At 47.5% G+C, this 26,486-nt stretch overlaps 1 protein-coding gene across 1 annotated transcript in view; it reads right to left on the minus strand.

Moving 5' to 3' along the window:
• Positions 1-26,486, minus strand: part of pde1a (phosphodiesterase 1A, calmodulin-dependent) — an 851,988-nt gene that overhangs the window by 601,719 nt on the left and 223,783 nt on the right. The window contains exon 3 of the mRNA XM_072477634.1: positions 6,478-6,588. Within this exon, the coding sequence (XP_072333735.1) occupies positions 6,478-6,588 (111 nt within the window). The remainder of the gene's footprint in view (positions 1-6,477; positions 6,589-26,486) is intronic.

Raw genomic sequence — 26,486 nt, forward strand, 5'->3', positions numbered from 1 at the left:
TTGAGTCTGGAGAAGGGTGTGTAGATAGCCTGGGTCACATTGAGATCCAAAAAGACGAGGTGTTGGGTGTCTTAAAAAATATTAAGGTAGATAAGTCCCCAGGGCCTGATGGGATCTACCCCAGAATACTGAAGGAGGCTGGAGAGGAAATTGCTGAGGCCTTCACAGATATCTTTGGATCCTCACTGTCTTCAGGTGATGTCCCAGAGGAATGGAGAATAGCCAATGTTCCTTTGTTTAAGAAGGGTAGCAAGGATAATCCCGGGAACTACAGGCTGGTGAGCCTTACTTCAGTGGTAGGGAAATTACTGGAGAGAATTCTTCGAGACAGGGTCTACTCCCATTTGGAAGCAAATGGACGTATTAATGAGAGACAGCACGGTTTTGTGAAGGGAAGGTCGTATCTCACTAACTTGATAGAGTTTTTCGAGGAGGTCACTAAGATGATTGATGCAGGTAGGGCAGTGGATGTTGTCTATATGGACTTCAGTAAGGCCTTTGACAAGGTCCCTCATGGTAGACTAGTACAAAAGGTGAAGTCACACGGGATCAGGGGTGAGCTGGCAAGGTGGATACAGAACTGGCTAGGTCATAGAAGGCAGAGAGTAGCAATGGAAGGATGCTTTTCTAATTGGAGGGTTGTGACCAGTGGTGTTCCACAGGGATCAGTGCTGGGACCTTTCCTCTTTGTAGTATATATAAATGATTTGGAGGAAAATGTAACTGGTCTGAATAGTAGGTTTGCAGACGACACAAAGGTTGGTGGAATTGCGGATAGCGATGAGGACGGTCAGAGGATACAGCAGGATTTAGATTGTTTGGAGACTTGGGCAGAGAAATGGCAGATGGAGTTTAATCCGGACAAATGTGAGGTAATGCATTTTGGAAGGTCTATTGCAGGTAGGGAATATACAGTGAATGGTAGAACCCTCAAGAGTATTGAAAGTCAAAGAGATCGAGGAGTACAGGTCCACAGGTCATTGAAAGGGGCAACACAGGTGGAGAAGGTAGTCAAGAAGGCATACGGCATGCTTGCCTTCATTGGCCGGGGCATTGAGTATAAGAATTGGCAAGTCATGTTGCAGCTGTATAGAACCTTAGTTAGGCCACACTTGGAGTATAGTGTTCAATTCTGGTCGCCACACTACCAGAAGGATGTGGAGACTTTAGAGAGGGTGCAGAAGAGATTTACCAGAATGTTGCCTGGTATGGAGAGCATTAGCTATGAGGAGCGGTTGAATAAACTCGGTTTGTTCTCACTGGAACGAAGGAGGTTGAGGGGGGACCTGATAGAGGTATACAAAATTATGAGGGGCATAGACAGGGTGGATAGTCAGAGGCTTTTCCCCAGGGTAGAGGGGTCAATTACTAGGGGGCATAGGTTTAAGGTGAGAGGGGCAAGATTTAGAGTAGATGTACGAGGCAAGTTTTTTACGCAGAGGGTAGTGGGTGCCTGGAACTCGCTACCGGAGGAGGTGATGGAAGCAGGGACGATAGTGACATTTAAGGGGCATCTTGACAAATACATGAATAGGATGGGAATAGAGGGATACGGATCCAGGAGTGTAGAAGATTGTAGTTTAGTCGGGCAGCATGGTCGGCACGGGCTTGGAGGGCCGAAGTGCCTGTTCCTGTGCTGTACATTTCTTTGTTCTTTGTATCTCGATGGCGTCAACCCAGCCCCAGGATCAGCAATTCTGGCCCCTACAGGGGGCCAGCAGTGCGCTGGAGTGGTTCACGCCACTCCAGCTGCTGATCCAGCCGTGGAATGGGCGCCGGGGGATGTGCGCATGTGCAGTGGGTCCGGCGCGATTTCCGCGTAGACGCGGTGTCTCCCTTATCCGTGCCGGCCCCGACCCAACATGGCGAAGGAGTACAGGCGTCGGCACGGAAGAAAGGAGGGAGAGACCGGCCCGCCAATCGGTGGGTCCCGATCGCAGGCCAGGCCACATCGGAGGCCAGGCCGCCCCCCCCCCCCCCACCCCTCCCCCGGGGCTGGACCCCCTCCCCCCACAGGCTGCCACCCGACCCTTCAACGCTGAGTTCCCGCCGTCTGAGAGCAGGTTAAAACGATGCCGACGGGACTCGCCGTTTCCATGACGGCCACTCGGCCCAACCCGGCCCGAAAATCGGCTGGCCGGCGCGTAGAGCGGCCCTCGACCAGCGTCAATGCCGCCGATTCTCCGCTCTGTGGAGAATCACGTGCTGGTGTTGGGGCGGCGTGACGCGATTCGCGCCGGTCGCGGGGATTCTCCGACCCGGACCCGGGCTGGGAGAATCCCATCCCTGATCTTCATACCTGTTATTCAGAACCCCATGGCACCCACCAACACAACCTCTTCATGACCCCAGGTGCAGTGTCCACACATGCCAGCTGCTGTAGACTCCCCCTGACCCATTAATCTTGTGGCTCATAATGCACTCTCCTTTTCCCAGCCAGAGAAAATAGCCCATAAGAAACAGGAAATGGTCAAGACGGGTGTGGGGGGGGGGGGGGGGGGGTTGTCTCGCAAGATCACCATCTGATGAGACCAGGCCATCTAGAATCATGTCCCCCCACCAACACCACCACCACCCAAGAGAACGCCTCGGAGGAGGGCTCCGTGGAAACCACCGGCAAGGCATCACAGCTGTCACCCGCACCTTCCACCAGTGCAGAGACATGCAACTCGGTGGCCAACATGAGTAGACAGGCGCCTGGGGCACAATCTAGTGAGCACTACACAGTTGCTGATGCACATCTGGTGGAGGCAAGAACATCCAAGGCAGACTGTAGACAGAAGTCTGCTGGATCCAGGACACCGCTGGGTCCTAGCCTGATGCCGAGCCTCTGGACAAGGTTCTCCCAGAGCTGATGTAGATGACAGGATACAGCCATGAGATTCAGGAGGAGTGTCAGTGACATTCCAGCAAGTGCGTAGCCGATTGGAGGAGTCCCAAAGGTTTCATGTGGAGGAGATGCTGCCAACATTGGTGGCACCGAGGCCAACATTGCTAGGGTGGGGAGCACGGTAAAAAACCTGGAGCACAACGCCCGCGTCCTGAGTAGTGGTCTCCAAGGCATAGTTCAGTCTGTGATGACTGTGGCTGAGGGCCTTGACATCATGTCCTATGTCCCATGTAGAGCTGGACATTGGAGGCACTGCAGAGCGTGACCAGAGCTGAGGGCGTCGACAGCATGGGGTCTCCAGGGCTGGCCATGCCAGATGACTCCTCTGGAGCTCACTCCAGCTGCTCCTCCAACTCATGGAGTTCCCCCAGGGCATTGCAGGCACAGTCAGGGAGGACGCAGCGCTGGAGGCCAACACGGGGCTTGCCACCAAGGAGGCCACGGCAGTCTCCATTTTTTCCAAATCCCGCCCCTTCTGACACTGGCGCTTCTCAAGGGCAGTGGATGGAACGGCGTGGCATGGCGACGCCAGTGACACCGGTAAGTAGGACAGGGGTCCCCAGCGCCAGGTCCACCAAAGGACATCTGCAACAGCATCAAAGGCCACAGGGCCCAGAAAGCAGCAGGCTGCCTCCACCACTGATGTGCATCCTGGGGAGGCAAACATTGTCATATTGGAAAGTATTGTAGAAGGAGAGAGACCAACAGTTAGGGCTTCCATCCTGGTACCCTCAAATCCCCCCCAAAAAAACCCACACTTATCATGACTGTCCCACCTTCTCTCAGCGAGTCAGTTGTGCTGGCAAACCTTGCTCTGTACACTCACGCCCGGCCACATCAGGAGATCCTAGGCCCCCGACCTCTGATGAGAACATTAGGGAGGCCTGCTCAGCTGCAGTCCCCCACCCACCCCCGCCCAATCACACACCTACCCTTTGGCCATTAGAGGATTATCAGTGGTGAAGCCCTGCTCTTTAGTGTTTGATTTTTGGCAGCTGCCTCTATGGTTCTGACGCTCCTAGAGTTTAGGCGCACTGTTCAGGCATCAAAGATTGCCAGACATATAGTGCACTAATCATCCTCTGAGACATGCCACATGTGCCCTCGAGGAAGCACCGAAGAGTCAAGAACCGTGATGTGCTCTCATAACGAACAAAGCTAATTCCTCATTTGAAATAGTGTTTAGCTGTAACGCTGGAGGCTGCAAAAGCCTCTCACACCCCCGGCCCAGGGGAGACGTGCCCCACGACCAAGCCCAACACCCCTGAAAGGTTATCCCCAAGCACTGCATTTGACAAGCACTTCTGGAAGAATGAACTGAAGGCACTATTGCTAAGTTTGCAGATGATACAAAGATCTGTAGAGGGACAGGTAGTATTGAGGAAGCAAGTGAGCTGCAGAAGGATTTGGACATGCTAGGAGAGTGGGCAATGATGTGGCAAATGAAATACAATGTGGAAAAGTGTGAGGTTATGCACTTTGAAAGGAGGAATTTAGGCATAGACTATTTTCTAAATGGGAAAATGCTTAGGAAATCAGAAGCAGAAAGGGACTTGGGAGTCCTTGTTCACGATTCTCTTAAGGTTAATGTGCAAGTTCAGTCGACAATTAAGAAGGCAAATGCAATATTAGCATTCATGTCAAGAGGGCTAGAATACAAGACCAGGGATGTACTTCTGAGGCTGTATAAGGCTCTGGTCAGACCCCATTTGGAGTATTGTGAGCAGTTTTGGGCCTCGTATCTAAGGAAGGATGTGCTGGCTTTGGAAAGGGTCCAGAGGTGGTTCACAAGAATGATCGTTGGAATGAAAAACTTGTTGTATGAGGAACGTTTGACAACTCTGGGTCTGTACCCGTTGGAGTTTAGAAGGGTGAGGGGGGATCTTATTGAAACTTACAGGATACTGCGAGGCCTGGATAGAGTGGACGTGGAGAGGATGTTTCCACTTGTAGGAAAAACTAGAAGCAGAGGGCACAATCTCAAACTAAAGGGACGATCCTTTAAAACTGAGATGAGGAGGAATTTCTTCAGCCAGAGGGTGGTGAATCTGTGTAACTCTTTGCCGCAGAAGGCTGTGGAGGCTAAAACACTGAGAGTCTTTATGACAGAGATAGATAGGTTCTTCATTAATAAGGGGATCAGGGGTTATGAGGAGAAGACAGGAGAATGGGGATGAGAAAATATCAACCATGATTGAATGGCGGAGCAGACTCGATGGGCCGAGTGGCCTAATTCTGCTCCAAGTCATATGGTCTTATGGACCTCAATCTCATTAATCAGATTGAAATTTATGCAAAAGAGGGTTAATGATGTTCTCATCATTTTTGGGTGTGATTTGGAACTCGCCATTGGGAGTGAGTTGCAAAATGGTTCATGCCTGGCATGAATCTCGATTCTGCTCTCTCCTGCTTTCACCCAGCCAGCTCCGATCCAACATGGGCCCAATGCGGTCGCTAAATCGCCCCTGAGTCAATTTTTGGGAGAATTGCACCCTATATCTCAACAAGGAACAATGGGCTGGATTCTCCAATTTTGCGGCTAAATGCCGACGCCGGCATGGGAACTGTGGCGTTCTACGATGCCGAACTTGGCGCCGAACACTCACTGATTCCGGGACCGGAGTGGGGCTACCAGCGGCGCCGGGTGAAACTTCTGGTTCCCGCGCCAAAAACAGAATGGCCGAGTCCGTGGTCACGCATGCGCACGGTGAAGACCTGCAGCGGTCGTGCCGTACAACATGGCGCCGGCAGCGCGCGGATCCAACCTGCCAGGTAGTGGCCCCCTGGACCCCCCCTCTCCCACCAGTCCCCCCCAGCCCTCGGCGAAGCCCCCCCCCCCCAGCCAGCTGCATGGCTCCCACCCCCCACCCCCCCCCGACTGTGGCGGCGTTGGACACAGTCCGCAGCCGCCACACGAGGTTGACGAAAACTGAGCACAAGTGAATCGCATCATCGTGAACTTGGCCGATCGGGGGTGGAGCATCAGGTGAGGCCCTTCAGGTAACATCCTGAGGCCGTCCCAACAGCGTGCGGCACGCACCGCGATGATGCATTTTTGGAAGGGGCGGAGCATATGAAACCCGCGTCAAACAGGCACCCCCGAATTTCGCCGTCAAAAGGGAATCTCCCCCCGATCACCAATTACGAAATCGGCGTCAGCAAGCGGAGAATCCGCCCAATAGATTTTGCTTCACTCCTGGTACATTATTATGTTATAAAAACATAAATATAAACAGATTTTCTGGATAATTGCTACATTACAAATACATCCGTGGCTATAATATCTTTTGGGACGTCCTGAGCTTGGGGCGTGTATTTTTCGACTGAAGTTGAAAAATGTTGGGGTAGCAACATCTGGTTTAGCACATTGAGGGGCTGGTTTAGCACACTGGGCTAAATCGCTGGCTTTTAAAGCAGACCAAGCAGGCCAGCTTCAATTCCCGTACCAGCCTCCCCGAACAGGCGCCGGAATGTGGCGACTAGGGGCTTTTCACAGTAACTTCATTGAAGCCTACTTGTGACAATAAGCGATTTTCATTTCATTTCATCTTGAAAGTACAAAAATGAATTATAAGGAAAATACTTACAATCCCTGCAAGCGAATCCACATTTTCTCAGGATTGTCTGGTTTGAGGAACTCGAGACAGCTGCTGTCAACATCCTTCATCTCTGTGGGTGAGGATTCCATGGTACAAATTCTGGGATAAAATAGCTACAGTTAGACTCAAGCTCACCAACTTCAAGCAACACTCACGTCAGTGAAATTCCCAACAACAGGTGCATTTCACAGCACCTTCAACAGAAAACATCAGGTTTTAATAAAGGATCCGAATGCTTTTGCTGTACTGCAACGTCAACCTTTTTTGAAGATGGTAAAGCAAGCACAATTACTGAGAATAACTGGATTAAAACTGCAGATCCATACAGGTTTCTTTTGAGATATTTGCAAAACAAAGCTTTTAATCTTTCAGACTCTCCTAATGACCCTCTTCTCGGGATAAATCAGAAAATTTTAGATATTGGTCACAGTTTTGATGCTCGTTGAAGCTACTTGAAGATTAGGACTGAAGTAAGTAGACAGAATTGGGTCATTACAATCACCTCCCTTTAGTTCTATTAAGCAGAGGGACAGATACTTGGTAAATGGCTGTGCAGTGCTGTGCGCACAAACAACAAAAGAGCAAATAACATCTGCAGCGAAAATAATAGAGAAACAGATTGGACGTCTCAGTGTAGAACCACGTCACCTTTGAAAACAGAAATCCAGATAAGATGGAGCTCCACAGGTTGTTATTTAACAAATACACGTTAACATGGTGAAGTCATGATTATTCACCCTCTCCTAGCAACTCTGCCCAATAGGCAACTGTCAATTTAACCAAGAGATTTAGTAGCTGCAAGTGCAGCATCTGGAAATTCTTCTTCAAATTCTACATCTAAGCTGTATTTAAATAAATTTTAAGTGGAAGTACAAAGTGAGCTCAAACAGCGTTAGTTGCTAAACTCCTTATTTTCTCAGAGATGTCACATTACTCAAATTACATTAGCAGCTCACAGGTAAAGTGCAAAGATCAGTGCAATCCCTCATTCTGCGAATATAATAGGAAGATTAATGAAATGTAATGACCGGTTAAAAAGTAAACAGGAAGCATGCATGATTTGTCAAATATATTACACTAAAATCTAAAAGAATACAAAATCCTATTTATGTTTTGAATTTTTCTGCATCCATGTTTAGCAAAGACAAACTGACCTTAATTCCGTCCATGCTAGAGCACACCGATTTCAATTCGACTAAAGCTCTATTGTTAGGTCTAATTCACCCAGTTTCTGATTGTTAACATTGCATTATTACAAGCGCTAAATGTGCCGCTATGATATAGCTAACAAATATAATGCTATATATACATGAGCAAGAAACAAAGGTGGCAATGATGAATCAAATCTAACCTGTATAATACCAATAGATCAACTGGTTATTTGTCATATTGCTATTTGTGGTACTCTGCTCTGTGTAAAATGCCACACTGAATTATTTTGCCGCACCCCAAGGTAATTCATTGTATGTATTGCAGTTTGGGAGGTTTTCACGAGATGTGATTAGGTGCTTTATAAATGCATCACTTTCCTTTCTTATGTTAACTTCCTACCTCTCAATCCTGCTCAACATTGCTGACAATTCTCATAACTCAACATTACAGAAAGTGTTAATTGTGACATATGAAGATTTATAATATATGCAGTAATTCTCTCCCTCTTCCACAATTGATATTCCTATATCATAATCTGCTTTTTCATCATTGGGCCTATGATACTAAACCAGATTATAATGGAAATAAAATAAATAAAATCATAAAAATATACATACAGTAAATGGGGCAGTCAAAGTGGTGACTGTCAGAAAATGACTGGATTGTGCCTAAGTCTGTCCAAGCTACAAAACAGATATAAAACCCTCAGGTTAGGGGATTCTGACTTGTTTTAATTTCATTTCAGGTTCTGACAAGCAGTGCAGGAGATGTTCAGTGAGGTTCTATGTCAAACAGAGGTTCAAACACAAAAAAGATCAGCAAAAGTATCCAGTTTTAAACATCATAATCAGAAGACCGTAAGACTTGAGCTAGATCTGCGCCACCTAGAAGCAGCAAAGGCATCAGACTTTTTCGGTTGATGTGTGTGTATGGACTAACATTTGTGTACTCCTATGCCCTTGATTTAACTTTAGAAATCTGAAGCTGCTAACACTGAAAAGACCTAGTGTTGTGCTGTTCAATGGTATCAGCCAATATCTAAACAAAGTCACTCATAGGGGTGCATTTCCTGGGCCAGCCCACCATGGGAATCGTCAAAATGGGACGGGAAATTTGACAGACCATTTAAAGGCCCACTGACCTTGGCAGGAATATCCGGTCTCCGGGCAGGCGCAACCAGAAAGTCCCGCCCATAATACAAATACTCACATTCTTGTGTCTGTATATCTTTTAAAGATAAATTTAAAACAAGATATAAAACAAATCGGAGGTAGGAAAGGAAATGTTCTTCTTTTCCTGTCACTATTAGAATGGCAGTGCCCTTGTAGTAAAGAATGTAAAATGGCAACCTCTGTGGTAGGGAACTGCATAAGTCATATTTAAATATCATTGGTTTGCAGCACAATCATCCCAATTTGAAATGAAATGAAAATCGCTTATTGTCACAAGTAGGCTTCAAATGAAGTTACTGTGAAAAGCCCCGAGTCGCCACATTCCGGCGCTTGTTCGGGGAGGCTGATACAGGAATTGAACCCGCGCTGCTGGCCTTGGTCTGCTTTACAAGCCAGCCATTTAGCCCACTGTGCTAAACCATCCCCTCAATTTCTATTCCCTCTGGTATTGCTGGGCTTTATGCAACCTGTCTCTCAGAAAGTGGGTCAACAAGCCTGTGCCCAGGCCTCCATGAATGTTGTTCCAAGCTGACTAAAAATAGGTATCGAGGTGCGGCCTGGCAAATTATCTTTTTCTAATTATTCCCTCTATCCTGAGGAAGCATCTGGTCTCCACTTGGTCGCTCCCTCCAGAAACACGGAAGAGGTCTGAGATATCTATAGTTGGGAATTAAAGCTTTGTGCCAGCGCTACACAGTGATAAATGTCAGTGCTTTAACAACAGCTGTCAGTAGCTTCCGACAATACTTTTCCCTCCACCTGTTTGTTTCATAAGATACCGTATTCCACATATTCACCCTAGAAGGGGAGCAATTAATGCCCTTGTAACTAAAAATGAATGCTGAAATGACTTGAGTCATCTTGCCCTCTGTATTCTCTTCAAATACAACAGATTGCCTTGTTTCCTCACATTGCCTGCTCTGCACATTCCTTGGACAGAGCAAATCACAGGCAGAACCTGAGCACCATCTGCACAGTTTGCTATCCAGACTACTTATTTGTTAAGCTGTTGTCAAATGTCAATTATTTTGCCACTGGAGTGCTTCATTTAAGTGAGCATGTGAAACAATACACCAGTCAAAAAAGATTGAATGCGTCATTTACTGCTGGGCTCCCAGCAGCCATGTCAAATTTAGTGCCTACCTGCTGAATATTGTTGCTGCTGCTCTTTATTCCCCAAAAGATTACGATTTCATGCATTTACAAAAAATAGTGACCAAAGCAATTGTTTAAGTCTGAAAAGGTAATTTAGAATGAAACATTAATACATGCTAATTATTTGAATGTCTGGTGAGACATGTATTGTCAGAAATAGAGCAACAAGGTGGTTCAATCTGATTTCCATCCTGATTCACTCTGTCAAGCAAAGGGATTGTGGGTGCAGCGGCAATGCCAACATAAACAGTGCCAGCTGTCTGTGGGGGTGCCAAGTTGGAACACTAAATTGGGTAGAGGGCTTGCCAGAGGATCCTAAGAAGGTAAAACTCCTTTTAGGTTTAAAACTGTTTAAAACGGGGATCTGGGATCTGTCCATTTGCCCAAACTTTGGCCAGGAAACAAGTGGGGGAATTTTAATCCTCAAAGAAGAATGGATTTGGGTCAGGCTGCATAAGAAGACGTTAAAATTCGCAAACCAGCCTCTAACAGCCCCTTTCATTCAACAAACATGGGGAATGGAGCAGGGATGACGGTGGGGAATGGGGGGGGGGGGGGGGGGGGGAGAGCAACTAACCTGCATCCAGGAGACTGTTGTATCTGTTTTCCAGGTTTAATCTGAGCCTTTCAGGAAGCACAGTAGGTAAAGGGTGATAAAGACTGCTGTGTCACAGAGTTTTGCAGCACAAAAAGAGGCCATTTGGTCCATCATGTCTGCACCAACCATCAATCACTTATCTATTCTAATCCCATTTTCCAGCACTTGGTCCATAGCCTAAGTACTTTTCCAGCACTTCTTGTGGACTAAGAGGAGCACGAATGGTTCTCTTGCAGCTTAAGAGGATCAAGAGTGTTTCCCTTGATGTTTACTTGCTTCCATTCGCCAGGACCAGACATCCACTAACCAAGATTCAGACCCCACCCCAGGAAATCACTTGTCCAACAGCTAGCTCCTTATTCGGCTCCTGGACTGTGGCCTTCTCTGGAACATGTCCTCCTGTTAATCGGAAGCCAAAACCAGGGAGACTACTTGGAAAAGACAGGAAAACAGGGTCACAATTCCTCCTTACAAGCTCAATAAATGCACCTCAGTCAAAATCATAGACAAAGGGTGCAATTCTCCCAAAGAAATTCTAAGTTCATTTGTGGTGGGTTTTTCAGCGAGTTCCCCGCCGTTATTCAATGACAGTTAGTCACGTTTTTGCGCTGTGGAGAGTTTCTCACTGGTTTACCCACGCTTAGGGCGGGATTCTTCCGCCCAGCGCACCGCAAGAACACCATGGGCAAGACGCGGACAGTGGAAAAATCCATTGACCTCGGGCGGGATTCTCCGACACCGGGCGAACACTGCCGAGAATCCCGCCCTTCGAATTTTTTTAGCCTTGGGGAGCTGAACTCAGAGATCGGGCTGCCATTTTCAAAGAGTGCCCTGACCTCTAAGAGAGTTTGTGGGTCCCCCACACAACCCACCCATGGGCAATGTCACCTCCCACACACATGGACACTACCCCACATCTCCCAAATGAGGACACCCCCCTCTTCAGGTCCTCCCAAGCCCCCTTGCAGCACCCCCTCCCTTCTAGGACCCCACCCGTTACCCTCTAACCTCCCAGAGGCCCATACCTACTTACTCTGCACACTTCCCCCCCCCCCCCCCCCAACCTCATTTCATTGGCATAGCCTCACTCACCCCCTGACCCTTGGCATTCAGGCATCCTTGCACTACACCCTGGGACCCAGGCAGTGCTCCTCCTGGCTTGGCAGTGCCATCCGGGCATCGTGGCAGTGCCAAGCTGCCAGCTGGGCAGTGCCAAGGTGCCAGCGTTCCAGGGTGACGGCCAGGGAGCCACCCTGCACATACCCTGATCACCCAGGGTCTCCAATGGCCCAGGAGACCCCCTAGGTGCCGTTCCGCCTGACCCACCTTTGTGTGGACCGGCACTGATCATTGCCCTTTTGCAGCCTTCCTGGGGAGGCCGGTGAATCGATGGACTCCGGTTGATCTTGGTTGAGTTGGTCGTAAGTAGGGTTCCGACCTACATCCAGGAGTAGTGTTTGGTCATGCCCATTTGTGGCGGAGTTCCGACTCCGACGTCTCGCGGGACTCTGGTGAATCCCGCAAGGTGCAGAACCTGTTGGGAGGCTCGCTGGAGGCCTCTCCCGAGATTCTCCAGCCGCGTTACTTGAGCGCAACGTCGCCGGAAAAGTGCACCCCAAAGTGTAGCATTTGATCACTGCAATTAAAAAAGGTGCTGTTAGCGATATGTTAGTTGTTTGTTATGTCTTGACCCTAAGATATGAAAGAGGTCGTAAGCAGGCCGTCAAGTTTGATTTAAATATTTCACAAAAAATGGGCTTTGCTAAATCAAATAATTTGCAAGTTGTCCACTGTTCCTGAAATTTCCAGCAGTAATTTAAATTTTAAGACAAAGCTCAACCTTCATCCTTGTGGAATCACACCTAAGGGTGTGGAACCATTACAATCAATGAAACAAGGTCCGTCTCACCAGCCTGGACTTATAACTCATGACACCTGCAGAAGTGCAAATAGCCAGCATTTATCTGCTAAGGCTAACAATGGATTTTGACTAGAGACATGGGGCGCGATCTCCTGGCCTCGTTACACTCACGCTCAAGCATAACGAGGCCAGTGAACAGCGGGAGAGTCCAAAATCAAGATCCGTGCCAGGTGCCAAACAGTTTACAATGCAGCCGGCCTGTTCCAGTAGGCAAAATCAGGATCTCACCCCAGCGTGACGAGAAACCAATTATCACCACTTAAGCCCCATTTCCATACAATTAACGGGAGCGACCCCATATCCAACAGCCTCCTGTCATTCATTGGTCTCCCCAGCAAGTGCTCACGCTGGCGCAGATTAGCATTCCTTTTGGAAAACATGAACCTGGCGGAAGCGCTTCCGTGGGGAGCCGAGGAGTTGAGAAGCAATCTTTGCCCACAGGAATAGAGAACGGGTGTGCTGGGTTTGTCACCCTATTGCTCTGTGGGGGTGGGGATGGGGGACCCTCCGCAGAGGTGGGCTACCATGGGATGGTGGGAGGGGGGCACTTGGGGGGGGGGCAATTGCTCGCAGCACCACCATACCAACCTCTGGATCCCAACCCCATTCTGTTGCCCCTGTCCGCCTGCCCCACTGATCGCCCATAACCCCCATCGACTGCTGAGGACTCTGGCTGCGTGGCTGAAGGCTATTGCGAATAGGGAATTGGCAATCGTGGGTAAGAGCGCACTTCACACATGCCATGTGGGTTCCCGTGGTTAGGCGGGCCATGTAGCATTTGGGAGTCATTGCCTAGCATTCCAATCACATCATGATGGCTGGACACTGTGCCTGAGCACTGTGGGAGGCAACATCACACACACAGCAGCCAACATCCGAACATCCAGGGGATGGCACACAGCTCCGGGAACATATCCACGGCCGAAGGCGGGATGAGCGCCCAGGGGAGGGTGGTGCGGCAGTCCGCCGCTAACCTCATCCCATGGCCTTCGATGCCCCTGGCATGCGGCTGTGGGGGGTCTGGGGCCAGAGTGCCCCGGTTCACATGCCGGCAGTAAATGTACAGCCGTGCCTCCCTGTCCCGTGTGCGCCTGCAAGGTGCAGCCTCATCAGAGGAGCAGAACACGGGGGAACTGGTGGCCACCGTCGCCACTCCCTGGGACGGGTCCAAGTTGGCACACAGCGCCCCCTCCGCACCATTGTGTCGATGCCCTCAGCGATGCTCCACAGTGACTGGGGCATGGTTTGCAGTGCCTCAGCCATGCCGACCTGCGACTGGGACATGTTCTGCAACGCCTCGGCCATGTCCATCTGAGAGCAGGACATGTCCCGCAAGCCTCATCAAGGTCGGCCTTGTACTGGGTGACATTCCCCAGTGAGTCAGACATTCTGCCGAGACCCTCAGCCATGGCCGTCACTGTCTGTGCGACACCTTGGGCACCTTCACTCATGGTACCGACGTCATTCACCAGGCTCTCCATTGCGGTCGCCACCCTAGCATCTTGGCCTCAGTGCCACTCATTGCCGGCGACATCTCCTGCTCCTTTTACCTCTGGGACTCCTCCACGCTCCCGCCCTAACCCTGTAACCCCACCTAACCTTTTGGATACTAAGAGGCAATTTAGCATGGCCAATCCACCTAACCACATCTTTGGACTGTGGGAGGAAACCGGAGCACCCGGAGGAAACCCACACAGACACTGGGCAATGTACAAACTCCACACAGACTTTTCTACTAATTGGTACTACATATTAGAAGCTTTCAATCACTCACATAAAACATTCTCAAGCTGGCTTGCAGTAAACTATTTCGCTCTTTCCTTACATCTAGTCATTTGTTCGTGTCATCCAATCTGCTCAGGTGTGAAATGGGTAATATGGTGGGAAGGAAACTCAGCCATTACGAGTCGGAGATGTACTTCCGCCATATCAGTATTGACAAAAAGACAAACAGTCATAGTCTGCACTAGAAACAGTTATTGTCCCTTTGTGCAGGCAAAAGAAGGGCTGTACATCTGTTCGAACTCCCTTGTGAAATATTGGGTTGTCAGGGTGATTGCATTTGAGAAAATCCGATCTACCAGACCTTCAGCAATGTTGGAGAGATTAGATCTGTTTTCTTTGGGGAACAGGAGGTTGAGAGGAGATTTGATAGATACACTATACGTGATATCAAGAAACGGCTGGAGGTACCTAGCCCTGACAATATTCCGGTAATAGTACTGTACTCCAGAGTTTTCTGCGCCCCTAGCCAAGCTGTTCCAGTAGAGCTACAAAACTGGCATCTTCCCAGTGAGGTGGAAATTGCCCAAGTATGCCTTGTACACAAAAAGCAGGACAAATCAAACCTGATCAATTACAACCTCATCAGTCTACGCTCGACCATCAGTAATATAATTGAATGAGTATTCAACAGTTCTATCAAATGGCACTTTCTTATCAATAACTTGCCCACTGTCGCTCAGTTTGGGTTCTGTTCCTGACTTCATTACAGCCTTGGTTCAAACATGGACACAAGATCTAAACTCAAGGTGAGGTGAGAGTGACTGCTCTTGACATCAAGAATTTGACTGAGTATGACATCAAGAAATCCTAGCAAAACTAGAGTCAATGGGAATCAGGGGGGAAACTCTCCGCTGGTTGGAGTCATACTTGGCACAAAGGAAGATGGTTGTTGGAGGTCAATCTTCTCAGTTCCAGGACATCGCTGCAGGAGTTCATTAGGGTAGTGTCCTAGACCCAGCAATCATCAGATGGTTCATCAATGACCCTCCCTCCATCAGAAGTGGGGAGGTTCACTGATGACTGCACAATGTTTAACACCATTCACGACTCCTCAGACACTGAAACAGTCTGTGTCAAAATGCAGCAAGACTTGGACAATACCCAGCTTTTGGCAGACAAGCGGAAAGTAACATTCAAACCACACAAGTGCCAGGCAATGACCATGTCCAACAAGAGAGAATCTAACCGTCGCCCCTTGACATTCAATGGCATAATCATCATTGAATCCCCCATCATCAACATCCTCGGGGTTTACCATTGACCAGAAATTGAATTGGACTAGCCATATAAAAAGCGTGGCTATAAGCAGCTAGGATTCTTGCGATGAGTATCCCATCTTCTAACTCCCCAAAACCTACAAGGCACAAGAGTATGGAATACTCTCCACTTGCCTGGATGAATGCACCTCCAACAACACTCAAGTGGCTTGACGTTATCGAGGACAAAGCAGCCCACTTGACTGGAACCCTTCCACAAATATTCACTCCCTCCACCACCAGCGCACAGTACGCCATCTCCAAGTTGCACTGAAAAATTCCATAAAACTCAGAACTTTCCAAACCCACATCTAGAAGGACAAAGGCAGCAGGAATCCAAGAAAATTACCATCTGGAAGATCCCCACCAAGTCATACACTATCCTGACTTGGAAATACATTGTCATTCCCTCACTGTCACTAGGTCAAAATCCTGGAACTCCCTCCCTTACAGCACAGTGGATGTACCTACACCACATGGAGAACAGCGGCTCAAGATGGCAGCTCACCACCACCTTCTCAATTACGGATGGACAAGAAATCAGTGTCACCCACATCTCAAGAATGAATTTTTTTTTAAATCTGAAAAAGACAATTGTACATGACTAAGGGGAGGAGCCCAGGCAGTGACACAACTTAAATTGCTGTTTCAGAGAGCCAGTACAATCATGAAGGATAAAATGACCTCCCTGCGTGCTGTAGTCATTCAGTGATTCTGTATACATGTCAGCTAACCAGCAGTCTTTAAAACCAACCAACAAAAAACTTCACTCAACAGGAGCTTTCTGTAATAGCTGGCACAGGGCGAGAATGATAATCTTCCCCGTGATCCTTGCAGAGTACGAGCTGCCCCGCTACGGGCGGGGATCTCTGTTAACCTCTGTAAAAAAGGTCGGCCAGTAAGGCACCGACTAGACCAGAAACCCGATAGGGATTTACCGGGTAGTGTATATATCGTGTTGTAAATAAAATTAAGTTTCTTTATTTTACTTGGTGTGGACTCCTTGTGTTCTACAGACCCCATTTTCGTCGCCAGTTTTATAAGGACACTGGGGGACCACACTAAGTAAAATAAAGAAACGTAGATTTATTTACATGTTATATGCACGACCCGGTAGACCCGTACTGGGTTCCTGTTCTACTCGGTGCCTTAATAATAATAATCTTTATTATTGTCACAAGTAGGCTTACATTAACACAGCAATGGAGTTACTGTGAAAAGCCCCTAGTCGCCACATTCCGGCGCCTGTTCGGGTCTCAGAGGGAGAATTCAGAATGTCCAAATTACCGAACAGCACGTCTTTCGGGACTTGTTGGAGGAAACCGGAGCACCCGGAGGAAACCCACGCAGACACAGGGAGAACATGCAGATTCCGCACAGACAGTGACCCAAGCCGGAAATCAAACTTGGGACCCTGGCGCTGTGAAGCAACAGTGCTAACCACCGGCCGACCTTTTATACAGAGCTTAATAGAGATACCCCGCCACTAGCGGGGAGCTCATACTCTGCAAGGACCACGGGGAAGATAATCATTCCCAGCCGGTAGGCCCGTGCGGGCGTTAACTATTCGCTGACATTTCAGTCCTATAGACCCTTGCACCTACCCTCTCATCATATCTTGATCGTCTTCTCCCCCAATTGGCTTCTTTGTTAAGCATTTAACTAAATCTGCTGTTTCTGATGATGTAGCAGCCAAAATGTGAAATCTCTTTGTCAGCAAGCTACTTGGGGTACACAACTACTGGCACACCTCCAATAAATTGAGGCCTGCAACCCAAAATGGGCCCATCCATTGAGCTGTAAGGATCATTCCCTCTACCCAATTTAGACAAACTTCAAGTTCTTTCTAGGCCACTGAGCTACATATACAGCGACCCCGAATTCCACTGGGGCTGTTTCTGTTTCTTAACATTACTTTGGCAGAAGATCAGCGGAAGGGTCATTCAAATTTTCATAGGCCTCTTTCAGCACACTCCCAATGTTGTCTTATGAATTGTTATGACCTTGACAATTTTTCCTTTTAGTAAATAGACGAAAAAGCAAAAAAGGTACAATTACAATGCTCAGTGTATTCTACAGTGGGGAAGATGTAGGGGTCAATTTGTGAGAAACTGCTTGCAGCCCTTTAAACCAATAGTTCCTTTCACAGGTCTGGCATCTGCCTGCAGTCTTTTAAAAAGGGGTCACTTCCACAGATTTGGCTGGAAGCCTCTCAAATCACCAGGCTGAAAGAGAGTTTTAAAGCTGCCTGCATCTAACATAGATCTGAGGACAAAAATTAAGCTCTTCTCCTGACCCACCTTTCTTCCAGAAGGTTTTGAATGGCTATAATCACAAGCGAGAACAGGAGATGTGTCAGAATTTCAGATGCATTGATTTGGTCAAAGTGGCATCACAGGCTGTGCCACAGAGCATAAGGGGAGATCTGGGGTAATACATTAGACCAGGGGTGTTTTCAGTTTGACCAAATTGACAAAGGTCTGCAGTTTAAACAAAACTGCAATGTTGTAGGACAGGAATTAAAAATAGAGAATCACGAAACAGACAAGGATTTATCAGTCCCTTAGAATAAGGTTCCTTCAACCATAATGTCATCTGGTCCATACGTGATTCTATCCCAAAACTGTTTGGTTGCCGCATTGGAAATGGAACAACCAGTACAGATTAATAGGTAGAAATTCTTATCAGGCAGTATTAACATGATCAATCATGTTAATGACAGGCCTAGCAGGAGGACAGAAGTTCAGCAAGATCGACCTATTGCAGGTCTACCTGCAAATTAACGTGGCAGCTGAATCTCAACCCCTGCTCACCATTATCACTCACAAAGGTCTATTTTGCTACAAGAGCTTTTGGATTAAAGTCAGTGCCAGCTTTATTCAAGGATAAATGGACCAGATCCTGTGTGGCTTAAAGGGGGTACAATATGAGCAAGAACACTTATGACACTTAGAAGCTACACTGAAATGACTTCAAATGCATGGGCTTTGTGTCAGGAAAGGTAAATACGATTTCTTCCAGTCATCGATACAATATCTTGGACAAGTAATTGTTTGTGAGGGTCGACACAAAGCACTTTAAACATGGAAGCTATTATGGAGGCCCCACAACCAACGAATGTCACTTTACTTATGTCATTCCTAGGGTTAATCAACTACGAAGGAAAATTTGTCCAGAATCTGACAACTCTATTGAAACCATTACACACCTTGTTATGCACCAAACAGACATGGCAGTGAACACTAGAATGTGAAAAGGCACATCAATCAGCAAAAGACGCACTGTGAAAGTCAAAAATGTTGGTATATGTCACCCAAAATTACCATTACAACTTGCCTATGATGCTTCACCATACGGTGTTGGAATGGGGGTGTCACATATACTACCTTCAGGGGAAGAAAGATCAATAAATTTTGCATAATCGAACTATTCTCAGTTGAAGAAGGAGGCATTGAGTATAATCTTTGGTGTACGGAAATTTCACCAATACCTGTATGATCATCACTTCACATTGCTGATATACCACTGGCTATTAACAGCTATTTTTGGGCCACACAAAGGTATCTCTTTGATGGTTGAAAGTAGACTATCTGAAATGAAAATGAGACAGTCCTCTGCACAGTCCTCTGAGGTCAAATACCGTCAGTCTGAAAATCATACCATTCCGGATGCATTATTACGTCTGCCTTTACCAGCTGGTCAAATACTAGCTCGTCAGGATAATATTTTTTATTGTGCACAGATCGAGAATGTTCCAGCGACTGCAGCTGAAGTCCAAAGACGTACCAGAAATGATCCTGTGATGGAGAAGGTACCGGAAATTATATTAAAGGGGATGATAGGAGGAAAACGTCCTGTATTAAAACATTTCCAGAAGACACAAATTAACAAAAAAGGGCAGATTGTGCTGTGGGGGATGACAGTAACTATTCCTCCAAATCTGTGACAAAAAGTATTGGAACAACTACATGAAGGACATCCAGGAATAGTTTGAGTGAATGAACAAGCACAAAGCTACTTTTGGTGGCCAGAAATTGATGCCCAGATAGAAGAAAATCAGGACTGTGCCCAGTCATGTGCGCGGGTAAGGAACACACCATCGTTGTCCCCAATGCATCTATGGAAGTAGCTTAAAATGCCGTGGCAACATTTACACATTGATGTTGCTGGTCCACTCGAAGGCACATGTTCATGGTCATTGTCGCAGCTTGAGGTGATCCTAATCAAGTCAACCTCTGCAGAACAAACCATTGAAAAACTCGAGATCTTTACGAGATTCGGAAAATCAGATCGTGAGTGATAACGGGCCACAGTTTATAGCCCAAGAGTTTGAAAACTACTTAAAACGTGTGGAGTTCAACATACAAAATCAGCACCTTATCCCCCATCCATGAATGGTTTAGCGAAAAGGTTTGCCAGACCATAAAGCATGCACTGAAAGCTTCCAAGGACCAAGGTTCACGACATTGCCATGTAAATAAGTTTTTAGTAACATACCAAAATTTGACACATGCGACGACACAAAGTTCCCCAGCTTTGCTATTTATGAAAAGGAAGCTGAGGACTACTTTTGATCTACTCTTGCCAGAGGGGACATCTGACATAGTTGAGTGATACCAACAGCCACAGATCTTGAGATGAGAAAGTAACTCGAGAAACCATTTGTTTCAACAAGGATAACCAATGTTAGTGCACAGCTACACCACTAGTGAGAAGTGGGTCCCGGCAACGGAACTGGCTCAAACTGGTCAATATCCTATATGGTCTAAATGATAGATTAACCCATGTGGACATGCCATGTGGATCAATTATTGTCAACACACATTAGTGTGCCAGTGCCAGAAGTACCTCAAGAGGTAACAGTCTCTATCCATCTGACTGTGTAACTCCTCGTTCATTTACAGAAGAAGAGATTGCAGCAAGAGTATGTGCTACCATTAGTCTTCCATCGGAAAAATAGACTGTAATGCCTTCCAGGGTAGAGGCATTTACTGGAGAACCTGAAAATACATCTTAATTCGAGAAGAACAAAGTTCTGGAAGTGCGCAGGCAATCAACGAGAAATAGACACTCTTCTGATCGTCCATCCTATTGTCTGTGTCATTACAATGTATTGATTTGATACCTCCACTTGTGTAAATATGCAAATGACTTATGTTAAAATACTAGTTATTAGTTGCATTGGACCTTAGAAGTGAAGGGGAGAGATGTTATATATGTGAGTTAATGTAGTTGTGTGCAATGTCTCTTTAAGAAGGGAGTCATGTGACATGTGTGACATCATCAGAACGTTGCGGGCTTTTGCCCTTAGACTAGTAACAACACTTGTACAGTGAAGATCTATCTAATAAACCTCTGTTGATCTTACATTCAACCCACCTGCACCAGCAATTTATTTTCTTTTGTACTGTAAGTCCAAAGAGACAACAATTATAGCCTTGGTTCAAACTTGAACAATAGAGCAGGATGCCAGAGATGAGGTGAGAGTGACTGCCCTTGACATCCAGGCAGTATCTGACCGAGTATGCATCAATAGCCCAAGAAAAATTGGAGTCAATGGGAATCAGGGAAAATCCTCCATTGGTTGGAGTCATACCTGGCACAAGGGAAGATGGTTGTACTGGTTGGAGGTCAATCATCTCAGCTCCAGGACATTATTGCAGGAGTTCCTCAGGGTAGTGTCCCAGGCCCAACCATCTTTTGCTGCTTCATCAATGATCTTCCATCCATCATAAGGTTGTGACTCCTCATGTCCAAATGCAGCAAGACCTGGACAATATCCAGGCGTGGGCTGACAAGTGGCAAGCAATATTCGCACCACACAAGTGTCAGACAATCACCATCTCCAATCAGAGAGAATCAAACCATCGCCCCTTGACATTCAACGGCATCGCCATTGCTGAATTCCCCACTATCAATATCCTGGGAGTTACCATTGACCAGAAACAACTGGACTAGCCATCTCCAGCTCCTCCAAGACCGAGTTAGGGAACTGGAGCTGGAGTTGGAAGAACTTCGGATCATTCGGGAGGCAGAAGGGGTCATAGATAGCAGCTTCAGGGAATTAGTTACACCAAAGATTGGAGATAGGTGGGTAACTGTAAGAGGGACTGGGAAAAAACAGTCAGTGCAGGGATCCCCTGCGGTCGTTCCCCTGAGAAACAAGTATACCGCTTTGGATACTTGTGGGGGGGACGACTTACCAGGGGTAAGCCATGGGGTACGGGCCTCTGGCACGGAGTCTGTCCCTGTTGCTCAGAAGGGAAGGGGGGAGAGGAGCAGAGCATTAGTAATTGGGGACTCTATAGTCAGGGGCACAGATAGGAGATTTTGTGGGAGCGTGAGAGACTCACGTTTGGTATGTTGCCTCCCAGGTGCAAGGGTACGTGATGTCTCGGATCGTGTTTTCCGGGTCCTTAGGGGGGAGGGGGAGCAGCCCCAAGTCGTGGTCCACATTGGCACCAACGACATAGGTAGGAAAGGGGACAAGGATGTCAGGCAGGCTTTCAGGGAGCTAGGATGGAAGCTCAGAACTAGAACAAACAGAGTTGTTATCTCTGGGTTGTTGCCCGTGCCACGTGATAGTGAGATGAGGAATAGGGAGAGAGAGCATTTAAACACGTGGCTACAGGGATGGTGCAGGCGGGAGGGTTTCAGATTTTTGGATAACTGGGGCTCTTTCTGGGGAAGGTGGGACCTCTACAGACAGGATGGTCTACATCTGAACCTGAGGGGCACAAATATCCTGGGGGGGAGATTTGTTAGTGCTCTTTGGGGGGGTTTAAACTAATGCAGCAGGGGCATGGGAACCTGGATTGTAGTTTTAGGGTAAGGGAGAATGAGAGTATAGAGGTCAGGAGCACAGATTTGACGTCGCAGGAGGGGGCCAGCGTTCAGGTAGGTGGTTTGAAGTGTGTCTACTTTAATGCCAGGAGTATACGAAACAAGGTAGGGGAACTGGCAGCGTGGGTTGGTACCTGGGACTTCGATGTTGTGGCCATTTCGGAGACATGGATAGAGCAGGGACAGGAATGGATGTTGCAGGTTCCGGGGTTTAGGTGTTTTAGTAAGCTCAGAGAAGGAGGCAAAAGAGGGGGAGGTGTGGCGCTGCTAGTCAAGAGCAGTATTACGGTGGCGGAGAGGATGCTAGATGGGGACTCTTCTTCCGAGGTAGTATTGGCTGAAGTTAGAAACAGGAAAGGAGAGGTCACCCTGTTGGGAGTTTTTTATAGGCCTCCTAATAGTTCTAGGGATGTAGAGGAAAGGATGGCGAAGATGATTCTGGATATGAGCGAAAGTAACAGGGTAGTTATTATGGGAGACTTTAACTTTCCAAATATTGAATGGAAAAGATATAGTTCGAGTACAATAGATGGGTCGTTTTTTGTACAGTGTGTGCAGGAGGGTTTCCTGAAACAATATGTTGACAGGCCAACAAGAGGCGAGGCCACGTTGGATTTGGTTTTGGGTAATGAACCAGGCCAGGTGTTGGATTTGGAGGTAGGAGAGCACTTTGGGGACAGTGACCACAATTCGGTGACGTTTACGTTAATGATGGAAAGGGATAAGTATACACCGCAGGGCAAGAGTTATAGCTGGGGGAAGGGCAATTATGATGCCATTAGACGTGACTTGGGGGGGATAAGGTGGAGAAGTAGGCTGCAAGTGTTGGGCACACTGGATAAGTGGGGCTTGTTCAAGGATCAGCTACTGCGTGTTCTTGATAAGTATGTACCGGTCAGACAGGGAGGAAGGCGTCGAGCGAGGGAACCGTGGTTTACCAGGGAAGTGGAATCTCTTGTTAAGAGGAAGAAGGAGGCCTATGTGAAGATGAAGTGTGAAGTTTCGGTTGGGGCGATGGATAGTTACAAGGTAGCGAGGAAGGATCTAAAGAGAGAGCTAAGACGAGCAAGGAGGGGACATGAGAAGTATTTGGCAGGAAGGATCAAGGAAAACCCAAAAGCTTTCTATAGGTATGTCAGGAATAAGCGAATCACTAGGGAAAGAGTAGGACCAGTCAAGGACAGGGATGGGAAATTGTGTGTGGAGTCTGAAGAGATAGGCGAGATACTAAATGAATATTTTTCGTCAGTATTCACTCAGGAAAAAGATAATGTTGTGGAGGAGAATGCTGAGTCCCAGGCTAATAGAATAGATGGCATTGAGGTACGTAGGGAAGAGGTGTTGGCAATTCTGGACAGGCTGAAAATAGATAAGTCCCCGGGACCTGATGGGATTTATCCTAGGATTCTCTGGGAGGCCAGGGAAGAGATTGCTGGACCTTTGGCTTTGATTTTTATGTCATCATTGGCTACAGGAATAGTGCCAGAGGACTGGAGGACAGCAAATGTGGTCCCTTTGTTCAAAAAGGGGAGCAGAGACAACCCCGGCAACTATAGACCGGTGAGCCTCACGTCTGTAGTGGGTAAAGTCTTGGAGGGGATTATAAGGGACAAGATTTATAATCATCTAGATAGGAATGATATGATCAGGGATAGTCAGCATGGCTTTGTGAAGGGTAGGTCATGCCTCACAAACCTTATTGAGTTCTTTGAGAAGGTGACTGAACAGGTAGACGAGGGTAGAGCAGTTGATGTGGTGTATATGGATTTCAGCAAAGCGTTTGATAAGGTTCCCCACGGTAGGCTATTGCAAAAAATACGGAGGCTGGGGATTGAGGGTGATTTAGAGATGTGGATCAGAAATTGGCTCGCTGAAAGAAGACAGAGGGTGGTGGTTGATGGGAAATGTTCAGAATGGAGTACAGTCACAAGTGGAGTACCACAAGGATCTGTTCTGGGGCCGTTGCTGTTTGTCATTTTTATCAATGACCTAGAGGAAGGCACAGAAGGGTGGGTGAGTAAATTTGCAGATGATACTAAAGTCGGTGGTGTTGTCGATAGTGTGGAAGGATGTAGCAGGTTACAGAGGGATATAGATAAGCTGCAGAGCTGGGCTGAGAGGTGGCAAATGGAGTTTAATGTAGAGAAGTGTGAGGTGATTCACTTTGGAAGGAATAACAGGAATGCGGAATATTTGGCTAATGGTAAAGTTCTTGAAAGTGTGGCTGAGCAGAGGGATCTAGGTGTCCATGTACATAGATCCCTGAAAGTTGCCACCCAGGTTGATAGGGTTGTGAAGAAGGCCTATGGAGTGTTGGCCTTTATTGGTAGAGGGATTGAGTTCCGGAGTCGAGAGGTCATGTTGCAGCTGTACAGAACTCTGGTCCGGCCGCATTTGGAGTATTGCGTACAGTTCTGGTCACCGCATTATAGGAAGGACGTGGAGGCTTTGTAGCGGGTGCAGAGGAGATTTACCAGGATGTTGCCTGGTATGGAGGGAAAATCTTATGAGGAAAGGCTGACGGACTTGAGGCTGTTTTCGTTGGAGAGAAGAAGGTTAAGAGGAGACTTAATAGAGGCATACAAAATGATCAGGGGGTTGGATAGGGTGGACAGTGAGAGCCTTCTCCCGCGGATGGATATGGCTGGCACGAGGGGACATAACTTTAAACTGAGGGGTAATACATATAGGACAGAGGTCAGAGGTAGGTTCTTTACGCAAAGAGTAGTGAGGCCGTGGAATGCCCTACCTGCTACAGTAGTGAACTCGCCAACATTGAGGGCATTTAAAAGTTTATTGGATAAACATATGGATGATAATGGCATAGTGTAGGTTGGATGGCTTTTGTTTCGGTGCAACATCGTGGGCCGAAGGGCCTGTACTGCGCTGTATTGTTCTATGTTCTATGTTCTATAAATACAGTGGTTATCAAAGCAGGCCAGGAATTCTGTGGCGAGTAACTCACCTTGTGTGATGAATGATATCTGTATACACATGTACCTTTAATGTGTAGGCCCCTTTAAGATCAGGCTTGGAACCCTGGGGGAACTCCGCCTCCAGCTCCACCCCCCAGGAAACTATATATAAGGTTACGTTCAGTAGGCAGCGTGCTGTGAGCACACTTCCTGGCAGCTGTCTGGTTCTCTGGTAATTAAAGCCTTTGAATTATCAATCTCCTCTCCTGAGTCGTAATGGAGGGTATCTCACCTTGTGACTCCCTAAAGCCTGTCCACCATCTACAAGGTACCAGTCAGATTGTAATGGAATACTCTCCACTTGCCATTCCAATAACACTCAAGAAGATTGACAAGATCCCATCCAGGAGAAAGCAGCCTGCTACATATTCCACAAGCATTCACTCCCTCCACCACCAAAGCACAGTAGCAGCAGTGTGTACCATCTAAAAGATGCACTGCAGGAGCTCACCAAGTTTCCTCAGGCAGCAGCTTCCAAACCCATGGCCACCGCCATCTAGCACAACAAGAGTACCAAAAGCAGGGGAGGAGCCGGAGATTTAAAAGCAGGAGAGAAGCCGGAGATTTAAAAGCGTGGGAGAGGAGCCACCTCCTCGAACCTCAGGGGTTGAGTGAAAATCAGGTAAGATCTTTCTTTTTCTTGTTTTATCCGCAAGTTATCTAGAGGGGATGGCAGGGAAGGCAGTGCAATGTTCCTCCTGCAGAATGTTTGAGGTGAGGGACACTGTCAGTGTCCCTGCTGATTTCACCTGTGGGAAGTGCACCCATCTCCAGCTCTCAAAAACTGTGTTAGGGAACTGGAGCTGGAGCTGGATGAACTTTGGATCATTTGAGAGGCAGAGGTGGTCATAGATAGAAGCTTCAGGGATGTAGTTACTCCGAAGAATGAAGATAGATGGGTGACGGTGAGAGGGGCTGGGAGGAAGCAGTCAGTACAGGTCATTCCACTTAGTAACAAGTATACCGCTTTGTATACTGGTGGGGGCGACAACTTACCAGGGGTAAGCCATGGGGTACAGATCTCTGGCACAGAGTCTGTCCCTGTTGCTCAGAAGGGAAGGGGAGAGAGGAGTAGAGCATTAGTCATTGGGGACTCCATAGTTAGGGGACAGATAGGAGATTCTGTGGGAATGAGAGAGA

The sequence above is a fragment of the Scyliorhinus torazame genome, chromosome 2 (assembly GCF_047496885.1).
Source record: "Scyliorhinus torazame isolate Kashiwa2021f chromosome 2, sScyTor2.1, whole genome shotgun sequence".
NCBI classification, from domain to species: domain Eukaryota; kingdom Metazoa; phylum Chordata; class Chondrichthyes; order Carcharhiniformes; family Scyliorhinidae; genus Scyliorhinus; species Scyliorhinus torazame.